Raw genomic sequence first — 16887 nt, forward strand, 5'->3', positions numbered from 1 at the left:
ACACTTCTTTATAAAGGATTACAGTGGTTGGGTGTGGAAATTCCCTTCCAAACTTTCTTCGGGGATGATAGCTCACTAACTGTTCATGCTCACAAAGTGACTTACCTCATTAGTGGGTTGCGCACATGGAAAATGTGTTCACGAAAGCCAACCATTTCCGCACTTAGAGAAAAATAATTGGAGGAACATTGATCAGGACAGTTATTAAAGGAAAGAAAACCAGACTTTTATAAAAAAATAAGCAGATCAGCAATTTCTAAGAAAACGCTGATGATTATTCAGGGTTGACCGGTTGAAGTCTGTTTTTTTCAGGAGATCTTTGATAACAACACGCCATACTAACATTACACCTTGGGCAAAAAGCCTGTTCTGATGATTCAATGCATGGAGGCCTTGATCACAGGGGGACACAGAAGAACTCACTTTGGTGCAATCCAACTTACCGCTTCCTTTGCATTCTTCTGTCCCTACTGGCAGTTACCACAAAAGAAGGCAAAACGGTCCAATATGTTAAAATGTTGTGTTTAATGACGAGTGAACAAGAAATTAATTAAAAATACACAACTCCTTTCAAATAAAGAAACCCATTAACCAAAACAAAACTGTATTGTTTCACTCTGTGGTAGTAAAAAAAAAAAAAAATTACAAAAATAAACTTTACATGTTAACCAAATACTTTTGAGCAGGGTTGTACCTTTTTAGTTGTTTTCTTTGTTAATTTCCTCATGCACAGCTCTTGCTTCAGGATTGAGGTCAACCTCTGTCAATGTTCAATGGAACACCTGAAGGTCTTACAATTTCCCTTCACGGAAAACTTGGCAAGTGCTTCCGGAACAGTCCATGCATGAAGATCTTTTATGTAGTGTTCGGCATTTAAAAACCAAAGTGAGTTTTTTTATTATCATGGGCATAATCAAACCCAAGTTCCTGCACCCCATAGGTTCATAAAATTCACAGAATGGGGTTAAGGCAGGTGGACGGAACGTACAAGAATTGAAGATTCCTAAGACGTTGAATGGTTCATCAATTTCCAACAAGGTAAAAGGCATCATGCAGGAATGAAGGGTTTATAATAACGCCCATCTTATCCTGTCAGTGTTAAGCTTCTCTGTGTTTGTGACAGGGACTGTCCTGGCGCTTCAGGAATGCCAATATTGGCAATTCCCCCCGTTCCAACAGAGCAATACATACTCCCCAGTACAGACACTGCTGGTGTCAAACTCCTCGGCACCAACAGGCTAGTGTGTAAATACTTGCTCAAATCTACCAATCGCCTGGTATAACCCAGATTAACGGGACAGCCTCGCCAGTACCATTCAATTGACGGAACATGCTGTTTGGTACAAACAGACTAATGGGATAAACTACTGTTTACCAAATACTGAGGAGTACAACTTCCCAGTGTCAGTTTAATGGTCACAAACCCCACAGTACAAATAGACGTATGGATACAAACTCGCCAGCGTTAAAAGATGAATGGGAACAAACGCACTTACACCAACCGGCAGATTGTCACAAATACGCCACTACCAAGCGACTAACAGGTACATTAGTACCAGCAGATTAATGTGAATAAAGTACCTGGTACCAAAGAAATAATCACTCCACACGACACAGTACTAACGGATCATTAATGAGTGAAATCCCCTCCCTCCTTTACCAAAGTACTGATGGGGCAAGTGCTCGATACCTAGAGGCCGACGAGCACAAACTTCCTGCCTTAGGGGCCCCAACACACCAGCCACAATGCTTGTTGTGGATTTCTTTGCAGAAACATGTCATTTGCCCACTCAGCAGAAAACATGCACACTTTGAATGAAGCAAAAGGATCAGAAAGCTGGCCTTTTCCTGGACACCAATGCACTGGTGGAATTAAACCACATACGCCACGTCGAACAGGAAATGGTTGACGAAAATGTCTGAAGTGCTGTCATAAAACGTACAGCATGAGCAAAGGAACACAAATATCTACATCAGGCTCGGTTGCATGAGAAACAGTCGGCGACTCAGAATTGTGTGGCACTGACAGATCAGACTGATTGCCTCTTCCCCAAACGTACCCTAGATGTAGAATAGCTCTGGTGAATGATTAACAATGAAATAGCTTTAGTTAACGCAAGACTTCCTAGTTGAACTTTGATGATCGGGACTTCCTTCCCTTCACCAAAAACACTACGCGCTTTGATGTTATTAAATTTGAAGTAGGAAATTGGAAAGGGAAAACAGACTGAGAAGAAAAGTAGGTTATGCAGAAGCAGACCTTTGTTGCCATCCATAGTTTAAGATGTCCTGGTACTGCTGCTCCTGCTGGTTTCATACAATATAGCCATCAAGTTCAGGTTCTGTTTATTTTCAGTCCATTTCTTTTTACTGCTATTCATGTAAAAATACCTGGCCCTGATGGTGCAATCCCAAATTTGGCTGTGACATTCTATCTCGGAATTGAAAGTGGACTCACATATTCAGTGCTTCGGTTAAGAAGCAAAAGGCTGGCTAGTCTCAAAGCATCGTTTCATCCCTTCTTCCATGCACCGGTAAAACATCTGTGTCCAAAAGCTTTGCTGACGTGTCCCCTCCGATAGTCCCATGATGCCTCCTGGTGCCTGTGCCGGGACCACTCAATGTTCTGCACCAAAGCCAGACAGCCCTCAATTCCTTGAGAATGTCTTGCTTGATACTCTCGCTAACAAAGATGTTGATGAAAGGATCCAAGGCGCTGCTGAGGCTGGTCAGGGCGAAGGAGATGCGGTACCCAGGCCGGATGCTCCTCTCAATGGGGCAGGTGCACATGTCCTTGTCGCTGACATAAGAGCGGATGAAAAGCACCACGTGGTAGGGAAGGTAGCTGACCACAAAAATGGCAGTCATCGTCAGAAGAAGACCTGTGATTTTTCGCTTCTGCCCTCTTTCAAGGCCGGGACTGTGATGGATGACCCTTATTATGGAGCAATAGGAGAACACGAGCAGCACCAGAGGAACCAGGAACACCACAAAAATCCGAAAGTAGTTGATATGCGCCACCCACCTGTCCATGGGATATTTCTCATAGCAGAGCTTGACATTTTGACTTGAGTTGAAAAGTTCCCCCCGGCTAAGGAACACCGCATGAGTCCCAAGTATGACCAGCCAGACAATAACGCATACTACTATTGCTGCCTTCATGCTCCGCACCACCCTGGATCGCAAGGGGAAGACCGTAGCCAGAAACCGGTCCATGGCAATGCAGCTGAGAAAGGTGATGGTGGTGTAAATATTGGCATTGAAGAAGAACCCCACGATCTTGCAGGTGAGTGCGCCAAACTTCCAGTCCTCAATGGCTGTGTAAGCAATCCAGGTGGGAAGCGTGAAGATGTACATGAGGTCCGATGCACAGAGGTTGGCCAGGTACACGCCGAGGACATTCTTTCGCTTGATGTGCTGGACAATTACTCCGATCGCCGTCAGGTTTCCAATGAGGCCAACGATGAAGACGAGGCTGTAGATAATGGGGAAGAGAGTGGTTTCATATGCATCTGGATAGGAGCACGAAGTGTCTGCTGCGCACGCCATACGTAGGGGTTGTAGCCGTTCAGAGGCCTGCAATAAAGAAGCATGGCGGATTAAACATTTTTCAGAATTGCTTGGATCACACAGATATGCTATACACTGGGATCTAAAACGTCTCCATGTGGATTTTGCTGACAGTCACTTCTCGCCACCTACCCCAGGCCACTTTCTAATTTTGCTGCACAATCTATGCCTTTACCAAATCTATTGGGACAGATAGGCAAACCATGCAATATGGAAAAGATAAGATCCGGAAAGTATCTGTGTAATATGGTCCAATAGTCCATTTTTAATTAGGATCAGCAGGGGACAGAACATCAGTGTTACCCAATATCAGAACCCGGCCATTCACCCGAATGGAACACACAGAGAAGCTTGATGTTCTTTGGATGGCAGTGTTTCTAATAAAGCTTGTTTTTTTTAATCCAACCGAGATGCACTGGATACATAAAATATGTTAAACAATACATTTAAATTGTACTGAACAATGCAGGGGCGTTCAAGCACCCCGTACCTCCCCCACACCTCATTTGTAAGCATCCACTCGAGGTGCGACATTCCATGAGTTGTCATTCCTATGTCGACTCCACCCGGTCGGCCATTTTGTTCAGGGCATGGGCCGCATCTCTAGCAGCACCATGCTCTTTGGAGGCTGTCCACCAGCCGTGACTTGATGGTGGACACTTGTCCCATGTTGGAGCATACACTTAATGTGAAGGCTCTGTGAGGTGCGACACTGAGGCCTTACCAAATGCACAAAAAGTGAAATTTAGAGGTCAACAAATAAAATATGGGTAAAAGAGGTGGGAAGCAAGAAAACAGGCTTTTAAAGATTCTGCAGTTCAGAGGCAGAAAGTGATGGGGACAACCAGAGTAAAAAAAAAACACGCTACCAGGCCCCATTTTGATCATGGCTAAAAATCTGTTAGAGTGGACAACGCCTGCATCTGCATCCATGTTCAGTGTTCACTCAGGGGGATTGTGTTCATTTATAAAAAGAATACAAATGTTTGTAAGGCCTTCAGAATTCAGCGGCCTATAAGGGCACATCATGTTATTAGTCGTTTATAGTTTGGCGTGCTCAACCAGTTCCACAGGCCATTAGGGGGTCCAGCGGCTCAAGATAACGGCCCGAGGGTGGTTAATGAGGGCGCCGGGACGTTACATCCCCCCCCCCCCACCCCCGGAATGGCCCGTGGGATCGGTTAAGAAAGCCATTAGCACCCCGAGGTGTTAAAAAAAAGAAAGCATTTTGGGGAAGCCCGCGACAGGGGCGTCATTTACGGGTTTTTTTTTATGCCAGCTCCTGGGATGTGGCCAGTGCCATGTGGCTCTTTGCTTCTGGAGTGGTTGGTTTACTTGGTCAGGCCTCTATATAAAAATAAATAAAATAAAAATAATATATAAAAATAAAAACATTTTTTTAAAAAAAGAGACGGGTTCCACAAGTCTAAAACTTTCAGCAGTGACCCTAAATAAGAAAGTATAGGAATAGCAAATAATTTGTCTTTCTGGAATTCTATACAGTAATTGCTAAGCTCATTAAAGGTTTATTTCAGGCACACTTCAGGTCGTGAGACACCGATTTAGTCTGTTCTTAAACACCTCAACTCAGCCTATCCTTCTGAGGTCGAGAAATGAGTACCAGCACAGGTTGGGTGATATTGTATGTATATTTGTTCTATATAAAGCGCTTAAGCACAAGTGCTATATAATAACACATCATTATCATTTGGCCATGAACGTCTGCTTGAATTCACAGTAATTAATATGGGCCTATAAACACTAATCTTAATGATACAAATGGTGAACCATTCTTGTATGAAATGTATATCACACTATAGTGATATCGTAACCGCATTTTTCGTAGCGTACATAGGAACAATGCTATGTGACGCCATTCCTGTTTTGTCAAGGGGTGAAAGGTCGTGTTCCACCGCTTCACGTGATATCACTTCGGGGTGGGGTCCAATGACATCACTTCCTGTGATATCATAGGTCAAGGGTCGTTTGATGTCACTTCCACTACCTCTGGCATTTTAGTGAAGTGGCGTCCCTGGCCTGCAGCGTCCCATTCAACGAATGAAAATAATTTACCAAGATGGACGCCATGGTACTAGTAGGCAGGGCTCCATACGGATCCCCTCTTCCTTTACCATGTCAGCCGGAAGATCCAGGGGAGCTGAAGCAGCGGGCGTCGCCACCACCACAATCAGTGGGTTTGGGGAGGGAGGTAGGGATTAAAAAAAGAAATGTAAAAAAAGGCAACGGGTGTGCGGGGAGGATGGCGGGCTGCAGAGGTGGCCATCGGGTGGCTTGGAACGTAGGCTAAATCTAGAGTATGAGCCTGAATTTCCAGCCTCCCGATTGGTCGGCTCCCACCCCCAAGGTGCGTAAGAGCGCGCTGAGAGCTAAGCAGGAAGTTAGGACTGGCTCGCACAGAGACATTTATTTTAAATAGGAGTTATCAATATGTGCTTTAATGGCATTTATGGCACAATCTGTGTGGTGAACAAACCAACAGGGGATAAACTAATACATTGTTATTACACATAATGATGCATTTGATATACAGATTTGGAAGCACAGGCCTCAGGAATGTGGAGACTCCATTTTATGAAACATGGATGCTGATCACACCTGAAAGCCTAGGCCACTTTCATAAAATTCAAATGAGTTAATCATTAAAACAGAATTTGTACATTTAGCTCCCTTCTGTGTACTTTATTGTATGCTGGTTGAGCATGTATGTCATGAGGGGAAACATGCTTTTGATTGAAACAAATAACTGAGTTCCACCCATGAAACAGGGCCATGTAGAGCATCATCTAGGCTGTGAGTTACTCACAGAGCAAACGCCCACCAGCCCTTGGTCATTTTGAAGTATTGCATAGTCTGTAAAAACCACATGATGAAACATTTACGTTACGGGATTGGCTCTGTTCTGCCTGCTCTCAAACTCAAAACTGCATCCTGCAGATTGCTCCCAATTCCCAAGACAGGAGACTTGATGTCATTGGCTGCTGTGCTATTCTCCCCTGCATGCACACAGGTTCTTTCAGTTCAGTACTTACTTTATTAAGAAAATAAGTGCCAGGGCCCAAATATTTTCTAGCACGGTTGTGACACTACAGGCAGGCAGTTCCCCTCCATTTCTGCCACCACCCACAGCTGCTCCCGACAGTGTCGACACATTTGTGGTTAAACTACATCTCACACCTCCTCATTGGGGCTGATGGATGCTCTGTCTCTCATTACTTCATAATCAATCTGAGTCTGAGACAATAAGTGCTGGGGCTCAGATATAAGTGCCAGGGCTGAGCCCTGGCAAACACCCCACAATTTATGCATGGTTTCAGTCACTAGCTGGCATTTAATCTCTTACATTGGGGGTGGATGATTGCTCTGTTGGTCAGTGAGTCATTGGGGCATTCCCCCTTTTCAGTCACGATTGCGTGTCCTTCTCATTCAGGTACTCAAACTCATGTATTCTTCTGGGAAGACAGATTGCACTCAAAGACAGAAGCAGATCAGCTGAATAGCCCAAGACTCTGGCAGAATGCATACTGACTCCCTCAAACCCACCTTCACCCTCAAACTGGAACTCAAGCCACACATCAAAGATGTCCATAATCAAAGAAATCAGATCACACTTGGATCTAAAGTCCTTGCTCAAACAAAAGGATTTCAATTTCTAGAAGATGTGCCAACTTTTTCCTCTGTAATGGGAGGAATCGCTCAGGAGCAAACATTCCTGGGCCAGCTGAGTGTATTTGATATAGTGCCAAGACCAAAATATTAACCTTAAAGCTAACATTTCTTTGCAGGAAGTTGTGAGATGCATTGTTAATCACCAATGTGATTTCTTTTAGAAAGGTCTTTGTTATCTTCACTGATTAGTTATCAATACATAGCCCCTAAATAATTGTGTGTCAATTCGAGAGTTCAAAATAATGTTCTTAATTTGGACCTTTGTCAGAGTGTGCCGAGTGAGTATAAAAGCATAAAACCAAGGTCATGTCAAATGAAGATTTTATTAGGATATTCTTCATGGGAATAATGCTGTTTTGGCAAAGCAAGTGTACTGGTAACTCGGGGGCTCCAACAAAGAAACTGAAGATTAGCTTGCTTCAGCTGGAGCCCATTCCGAATCCTTCAAGCGGGTAAAAGCCTCACACCCTCCATTATGAAAGTCTGCTGCTCATTCAAGGGATAGGGGTAAGGAAGGCGTTATGGAAAAAAGGACATTTATAATATTGCTTCATCAATTATTTTCTCTCTGGGAAAATCAAAACATATTGTCTCCTACAAAGTGCCAGGGGCTGGCCTCAGTTTCGCCCTGCGCAAATGTGCAATTCATGTCCCTAGCCTTGGTCTTCGGTTAGCAGATTTCATACGGTTCCCAAAACCCTTGTCCGTTCAGTACGATGATCACAGCATGATGGGATGATTGGGATGGCCAATACATCCTGGGCTTGGAAACAGCTAGAGTAACTCTTCTGGGTTTTTAAGGTGGTGGTAATACCTCTTTTGTTCCATTTCGGTTTTTCTGGGCCCAATTGTCCTCAGAGTTGCCCCATCTTCTGGCTATTCCTAGGGCTCTGGTTCCCGGGTCACCTTTTCTGTCTATTCCTATGGTTCACACTGAGCTGGCTCCTGGGGAGATTGCAACATCTCGTGCCTCCTCCCAGCAGCTCTAGAATCTGCCCTCAGCTGACCTGGTCCACCAGAACATCCCCGATATTACGCTCTATGCGTACCTGTTCTTCAATCTCTTCAGTAATTATATTGCCCCTTCTAACTTGCCTCACTCTGCCACTGATGTTACAGGTTTCACCTCCAACTTCCTGGATTGTGGTTTTCCTGATGGTTCTTCTGCTCCTATCTCCCCACACTGATATACATTCTCCTCAACATCCTCACAACACTTCTCCTGAGGGAGACTCCCCTTATCCTTGATATGAGCTTTTTCCTCCAAGCCCCTTAATGTACTCCCTCTAACCTCCAGTTCTCTCCCCCAGGAGGACCTCGCTCTTCCTCCAACATCTTCACAACTCTCTCCCTTCCTCTGATGGGCTATCTCCTCAATTGTCTTACAAATGCCCTTGCTCTGATGACACTCTCTCCTCCGCCAACCTCTTCCAAAATCTCCTTCGCACCTCAAGCTCTGTCCGGCTGCTCTCCCCTCAGCGCTCACATTTATATTAAGGCCTCTCCTCCCCTTGGCTGGTGCTTAGTAATATTGAGGACACCTGTGTACTGAGGGCTGTGCCTTTTTGTGATTGGGCCAGGGGTTGGTGGTCATGTGGTTAGAAGGGGGCTGGCCTGATGTTCAGGCCGGTGTGCCATCATCTTGTTTCCAGAAGGCCTTTGGGCAGGAATGGAGTATCTCCCTCCTAATGGAACTGCTGCTATCCTTTCCTGCTTTAGTATGAGTCCCTCTGTTCTCCCACTGTGTGAATCTGAATTTAGAAAATCCTCTGTTAAGCATGGGAAGCTGCCTCTTACATTTAAACTTGCTTCATCACAGGAAACTTGCAAGTATGTAATCCTTGCAATGCTGAAAGAATGAGGTTTTTTACTGCACTGGTGTCCTGAACAAATGTAGTTCCTAATTGTTCAAATGCAACTGTGTAACCACAAAGCTTTAGCGGGCTGTGTGAGAATAAGTCACTGTGAAATGTTTCCTTCTGCATCAACGGTGAAGGAATAAATATATTTTCTCTCTGGCCAGAGACTTTGAAAAGCTAATGTTTCCTTAAAAGGGAAGGCTTCCTATCCTACGCTAGGGGTTCAGGGCAGTGTCTTCGAAACAAGGCAACGCTGAGCAACAGTTTCGAATCCTGGTCCTGCGTTTAGAGACTGGTCTCCGGTGTTAAGTGTGTTATAAAAGAGTCATTCATTAAAAAAGGAAATTTAAGTGTCTCTCCAAGTGTGTTAAGCTTATTGGAAGTAGTCTCTAAGGATAATGGGCAACCCATGAGTCGGTCACTGGTAAGGTTGTTCGGGTGTAGGAGAACATGCGTTTGCTTAAGCCCCTTGAAAAAGCAAACCTTCCTTAAATGCAAAGAATTGCGAGACGTGGTGCTTGCCCTGCAGCATTTTTTTTTTTTTACTGGATATGTGTAAGGCGCATATACAACAAATGGTGTTTCAAGGCACCACAAGACAAAAAAGGGGGTGGGCGGTCAGCAAGGTAGTAAGATAACAATAACGGCCCTACTAGGCCTTGTGACATTCGGATGGTGCGTGAGGGGGAGGGGAAAGTGCTGGTAAACACAAATGCAAAGTGCTAAGGCGGGCGGGCAAGTGCAAGGGATTGCATGGGGTCTAGGGGGGTCCACATGCTAAGTGCGAGGAGGGGGGTGGACTTGTTGGTGGGGCTGGTGCCCTGTAGAACTCAGCGGGACCCAGGCAGCCAGTCACAGCGGCAGATGGGGGGTGTTAGCTGGGGAGGAGGAGAGGGAAGGAAGACAATGAAAAAGGAGGGCCTTGAGGAGCTTCCGGAACAAACTATTTTCAATGCGCAGACTTGATCCTAAATTAAACTTGGGTGGTCGTGTCTGGTAAACCTCATTAAGAAAACAAAATACAGTTATGAAATCTGGGACAGGTATTTCCAGCCTTATCTCTCACACAACTTTGAAACTGGCAGGGCATAAATATCCAGACAGAGTGAAGTAAGCAAAACTCTTTCCATTTCCATCTGCCCCTCCTCAAAAAACATAAGATGCAGCACTTCACCACCAAAATCTTTTTTTTTTGTTGCAAGATGCCCACCAAATCGTGCAATTTCAACACAATTTTGAGGGGGGTTTGTTCACAAGCAATAGGTTTCACAGATGTTCTTAGGGGTCGCTAATGGAATATTACAAGTCTTTAGGGTGTGCTGAATGAGCAAGACCCCCTCTTTGGTATTTGGGGAAGAGGTTTCTCACACATTAAATGTTTGAATAAGATTGAGCCCAACCGTGCATTTCATAGAACTGAAGAGAGGGTCCCGTGGAATGCCCCTCCTTACCACCAGGAACACACCAGAGTTAAGAATGCATGAAGCAACTCACTATTCAGGCAGCCTCCAAGAGGGCCAGTGACATTCACATATGCGGACAGATACCCTCTTCGACAACCATTCAAACCATATCCAGTGAATGTGTTTTTGGATACAGGTGCCTCAACACTGGTCATGGACCCAGATGCCTTGATGGATGACGTGGACTAATGCAGAGAAACCATTGTGCTGCCGTCATTAGTGACACAACTACATAGCTACGTTAGTCACAAGGTACACTCCCAGCCATGCACGAAGTTACACAAACATGCACGTGCACACACGAAGAACACACTTACACAGTTCTGTAGATAAAGGACAGATACATATACATAATGTCAAAAGCTTTTATTATTTTTATCATTAGCTAAGGGCAGAGACGCTGAACGCAAGACAAACGATGAGATGCAGAGCAAGCTTGCAGCCGCTTATCGCAACTAACCCTATGGAACTACAGGATCATGTAAGGAGCCTGGAAAGACCAAACACAACTAACCTTTGGGAAACATAATATGGTATAGATATGTAGAAATCGGAGTATAACTATGGTGAGGTTACATGAGGCCGCAAGACGAGGGACAAAGAAAAGCAGACCTAGGCTGCACAGAACAGCAGGCTAGGACTCTCAGCCAAGGTCAGAGACAAACACATTCCGGAGCAAAGAGACAGTCATCAGCAGGAGGACAGAATAAATCCTCAAATTGCAGACCAGAGAGCTCGATTATGCAGTGCTCAATCACGTGATCCAGCCGAGCTAGACAATGGTCATTCAACCGCGTCCCTCTGGCATACATAAGCCAACAGACGAATTTTATGGAGAAATTGCTAGTTAGTTCAAATAAACGTGGTATGCAATATGGCACGTCCTATCATTTGTATAAAAAAAGCATTCCCCTTCACCTCTCACTTGCTTTCATGTTCCCTTCCCACCCAAGTGGATTATCCATCATATAATTTGATGGAAAAACTATTTGCAAGGTAGAGGATGGGAAATATAAACTTCCAGGCACTTGACAGCAGAGCTATCCCTCAGGTTGGACAGATCATACAAGCACGGACAGCAGGATACAGAGATCTTACATGTGGAAACAGCAGGCATTCCCTTTACACTGCGCTTAGATGTCCAGGTCTATTAATAGACATACTGAGCTCTTAGTAGACATACTAAGGTCATTTGAAACCATAGTTATAGGCCTTGATTTGCCCTCACAAAATTAAGATGTAACCAGCATGCCGCCACGCAAGCAGAGCCACAGCATACGAAGTACATGTTTTCTGACCACCCTTATGTGCAACCTTCTTATACCAGGGGCACCTCCTTGCACCCTAGGCCAGCAAGAGATAACCAGGCACAGTCTCACATACTGATTTTCAACCATCATAACCCCCTGACATGCGTCAAATGCTTTTGCAGTAATAAGGGAACCCCTGAAATGCATTTCTCCATGCAATACATTCCGCAGGGCCAAAATGGAAACTCTGAATATTGGGGGTCTGCTGCATGGCACTGGCTACAGAAATAAAGCGTACGCGTTCACTCAATGCCACGAAGAGCGACATATGGGTACATGCAATCTCACATGCCCCATGTAATTCTATGTCATTTGCACTATTTCAAGTCCAAAGAAATCACAATCATTGCAAACTTTTCACCAGCATTTTTTCATTGCAATAAGTATTTTTGTATATTGTTTGCCATTGTGTATACAATAAATAGGATTGGGGCTAATAACGGATTGAGCTAACTCCCTCTTGTATATTAGTTCACCACTGTTCTATACACAAAGAATTATGTGTATTGTTTTGGAGGTGGGCTGCAATGGCCTTGGTTGGTTTTTGACTTATGCCCCACCTTATGCCCCACGTCAAACTGTAGTAAGTAGTTAATGATGTAACAAGGCTGTCTGCCCCCAAAACCTTCCTAAAATGACCAATCTGGCACCAATTGCTTGACATTAATCACTTATAATTCCTCTACAGCCAACACGTGTTTCAGCCACTTCTAGGCCTTCCTCGGCGCTTTAATCTTTCCTTGGCCACCTCTTCTCCTTCTCTCACCTCTGATTTCCTGTCTGCTATTCATGATTGGAGTGCCGCCAACGATCTCTGCCTGAATGCCAGCAAGATGGAGATCCTCCTCATCGGCACACCTTCACCTTCCTTTCCTGACACTCGGGCTGGCCCTCCGCCTACCCCCACCTACGAGGCTAAGAACCACAGGGGTCATCTTCGACTCCATGTTTTCTATTTCTACCCACATCTCTAATGTCTCTAAAAAGTCAAATTTAACTGCACCTCCTCAGAGATATTTTGCCTTTCCTCACCTTCCACCAGAGGCTCACTGTCTCTTGAGCCGTGGTTCTCTCTAGGTTGGATTATTGCAGCAGCCTCTTTCTAAATCTACCTTCTACTACACTCCACTCTTTGCAACTCATCCAGAACAGGACTGCGAGACTTGTCCTTCGCCTCAAGCCTTGGGATCATATCTCTCCAGCCCTGAAATCTCTTCATTGGCTCCCAGTGGCTGGAAGGATTAAATTCAAGACCCTTTGCACTGTCTACAAGGCTTTCCGGGGACTGGGTCCAAAAAACCTTCAACTGTCCCTCTGTAAATACCTTCCCTCTCAAGCTCTTCGCTCCTCCACCTCAACCTCCCTCAGGGTCAGTCGCTTCTCAAAGAAACCAGCTGGGGTAGATTTCTGTCTTCAGCTGGGGCCTTCTTCTGGAACAGCCTCCCTGACACTCTGAAACTTGAGAACTCATCTCTGGTTCCGGAATCACCTTAAGATCTTCCGCTTTGCTTCTGCCTTCACTCCTCTCCCCTGCTGATCTGATCTGTGCTGCTTCGGCATTGTGCACCTGGTTACCCTCCGATTTCGGGCCCAGGTACTTGTTCACCCTGCCACGCCCTTGCACTTCCTCCTTGCACTTGGGTCTATATCTGTAACCCTACAGCCCCCCTCCCTTTTCTGCACTTATCAGACACCCCCTGTCTGTGCCTTTAACCTAGCACTTGCTGGCTGCACTACCACTGTTGTTGCCTTTTAATCCTTTGCTCAGCACTTTCCACCTCTTCCCCTACCCCCCTGCACTTTCCCCCTTCCCTCTCCCCTGCACTTGCACGTTCTCAATGTCACTGTGTCTAGTAAAATCATTGTTTTTGTTCTCCCTTGTTCCCCTCCCGTGCCTCGTCGCGCTCTGAAACACTTGTGTACGAGCGCAATACAAATAAAATATGAATATAAATATTGACCCCATCACTCAAAAGTGTGCAATTATTCTCACACTCAATTTTAGTTACCCATATCCACGGGCATCTTTCTCCTGATTGTTATCACCATGTGAATTTATACTTCCAAGTGGTTTTCAATATTGTTATTTTTTTGTTTCGTTACACATGTCGGACGCTGCCAGTAAACCAAAAGGGAGCGGGGAACTAACGAACCTCTGCAGCAGCAAAATCATCTGCAATAGTGGCATCAGTTGAGGCAACTGCATCAAAATAACAATATTGAAAGCCACTTGGGGGTCAAGTTCACATGGTGATATCAATCAGGAGAAAGATGCCCATAGATACGGGTAACTAAAATAGAGTGTGAGAATAATTGCACACCTTTGAGGGAAGCGGTCAATATGAAATATTAAAGCCTAGAGGAAGGCCTAGAAGTTGATGAAACCCGTGTTGGCTGTAGAGGAATATACAAATGAGCAATGTCAAGCAATAAGTGTCAGATTGGTCATTCATTTTTCAGAATTGACCTCAAGATTTTAGCAAGGTTTTGGGCGCAGACGGTCTTGGTACATCAATAACAGAAATGAAGGTATACATTTTTGGCTAAAACTAATTCATACCTTCTTATGACATCACCCTCCCGATTCTAAAAATAGACCTAAAAACAGTTAACTCTTTTTGCACCCATCAACCCCTTCAGCTACTTATCTCAACCCACATTAATATTTGTGACGAGTCTCTGTGTTACCCATTGTTGTGCCTTATTTCCCCCACTCCTCTAACACTTATTATTACAAATGTATTGGCCCCTGCATGACCACCCAAGGCTCGTTGCTGGTTGTACACTAAAGTAACTGTAAATAATATTTTCACTAATATTTCCTTATTTTAGGTTATATTCTTCGGCTAGCATACCCACACATAACCGTACACAAACATGTACCCTTCAGCAATTCAGTGCACTATACAGCTCTCCTCCTAACCCCAATCCCAAGCAAACATGGCTGCCTGTTTGTCTGAGCCTAAAACAGGCTAGGAATTACAGTGGAAGACAGTCCAATACACGAGGTATTCTGGTGTCTCTGAAAAAGTCTGTTAACAGGAGTGGACAATGTCAGCACAGTGTGACGCCATAATAGAGTGCTAGGCATGCAGCTTAACCTCAGAGGAACACCGTAACCACTTACCTACTTGTCAACAATCTGCGACCAAAACGGTGCTAGGTTTTCTGAGGTTCAAAAACAATGATTGTGACATCACAGTAAATGAAATCGCAGGCGTTGCATTTATTAGGCATATGGCATAGTGCTTCTACCATGGGGATCCTTAACATGCGATTGCCTCAGTGCTACCAGCCTTTGAAAGGTGGCCACTATACTAACTCGGCCTACTCGCCATTTAGATCCACAGGTGTGGCGCTGCCCCTTTAAGGGAAGCGCACGCGGCGGCGTGACATTGCACGGCGCCGCGTGCAGCATAAATAAAGGGAGCGTTCCCGGCCGCGGCAGTGCGACCGGGAAGCCCGAGCAGTACGGATGTCTCTGTGTCTCTGTCCTACGCTTGGGGGCTTACGGGGACCGCAAGAGGGGGCTCTGGAAACCTCCCAACAGTGGCGACGAGGATGGGATGATGCCTGGGCCCAGCGATGATTGAAATGTCACATTTTTTTCCCAAAGCGGAATCTCGTTTGAATTTCGTTTCATGCCCTAGGCCGTGTATCGACCACGCGGCTGGCGGCCATTTTAGATTTTTGCCCGTGGATACTCGCCGAGCTCTAGGGCGAACGGTGAGAGGCATCCAGGTCTAAATTTTAGACTTACTGCTAGCAGGCAGTTCTGCCTGCAATTCTGTGCTAAAACTTTGGACTTTTCTTGAGTTTTGAGCCTTCTATGTCGAGTGTAAGCGAGGTGAAGGGCTGAAATGGCTGGGCCTGCTTAGCCCATTTGTCTCCTTGGCTCAATATTTGGGGCATCTGGATGTGCAAGCACTTTCTGTGCAGCTGAGGATTCATCTTTCTTCATCCACTTCATCATCATTCCAAGCTATGCAGCTGAGGATTTCTACATCTCATCATCCTCTTCATCATCATGTCCAGCTGCTGCAGAAGTGCAAGGGGTGTTCTGTGGGGGGTGACAGCCCTACCATCATCATTTTCACTCCCAGGTTGGACTTTTTCATTTGCCTGTGTGGGTGTCAAGACTGTTCTGTGGTGGTGGGAGTGAGTTGCGGCCCCAAGATCCACGTTGGGGTGCCTGTGCGCTCTGACCCATGAACGACCCTGGTGATCAGGATGGTGGGCAACCTGTAGACCAGCAGCAGCATCCAGCCCAGCCCCACCTTCCGGTGCAGCCTCAGGCCCCAGCACCTCAGGCTCCACTGCCTCAAGCTCTACCGGCGGCACAACCTGTTGTTCAGCAGCCGCCTCCAGCGGCACAACCTGTTGTTCAGCCGCCGCCTCCTGTCATGGCGCAAGCATGGGCCCCAGCGGCTCTGCAGCCGATCTCGGAGTTAGATGTGTCAGGCCCGTCATCCAGTCTGGGGCCCAGATGGAAGAAGTGGGTGGACCGTCTCAATATGTTTATCCCACCCTGCTGAGTGTCCTGCGGCTAGTAAAACGTGCGGCCTGTGTGGCCTGGAGGATTACTTCTCAAGGGTGTGCAAGGTGACCCTGGCGGTGATGGTGGCCAAAGGCCCAGTCCGGTCTGGATTCTTTCATCAGAATCGCCCACCGAGTGTAGCTCAGGTTGGCCAAAGCGAAGAGGGTCCTCCAGTGGAAGAAGAAGAGGAGGAAGACGAAGAGAACATCTTTGTATCAAGTGTGGGTACCCTCCAATCGAAGGCCAGGCGGCAGCCAAGATGTAAGGTGAAGGTCAACAGATCACCGGTCCCGGTCCTCGCGGACACAGGTGCGTCAGTTAATGTGTTGGCCTGCGGACATTATGACGCCATGGACATGCCTCCCAAGCTGGTCAGCCCGAAGGCCCGCATCTTTGCATTCAGAGGTTTGGAACCTCTCCCGCTGGATGGTGCTTTTGTAGCAAAGTTAGAGCATGATGGC

The 16887-nt window shown here is 45.9% G+C and overlaps 1 protein-coding gene across 4 annotated transcripts in view; it reads right to left on the reverse strand.

Annotated features, from left to right (window-relative positions):
• Positions 1-506: 506 nt before the first annotated feature.
• Positions 507-16887, reverse strand: part of LOC138566823 (G-protein coupled receptor 4-like) — a 404006-nt gene continuing 387625 nt past the window's right edge. For all 4 annotated transcript variants that reach the window (XM_069644502.1, XM_069644500.1, XM_069644501.1 and 1 more), the window contains one exon: positions 507-3576. In XM_069644502.1, the coding sequence (XP_069500603.1) occupies positions 2500-3549 (1050 nt within the window). In that variant the 5' untranslated portion in view covers positions 3550-3576 and the 3' untranslated portion in view covers positions 507-2499. The remainder of the gene's footprint in view (positions 3577-16887) is intronic.

This window comes from Ambystoma mexicanum, chromosome 2p (genome assembly GCF_040938575.1).
Source record: "Ambystoma mexicanum isolate Mex_15411 chromosome 2p, UKY_AmexF1_1, whole genome shotgun sequence".
NCBI classification, from domain to species: Eukaryota; Metazoa; Chordata; class Amphibia; order Caudata; family Ambystomatidae; genus Ambystoma; species Ambystoma mexicanum.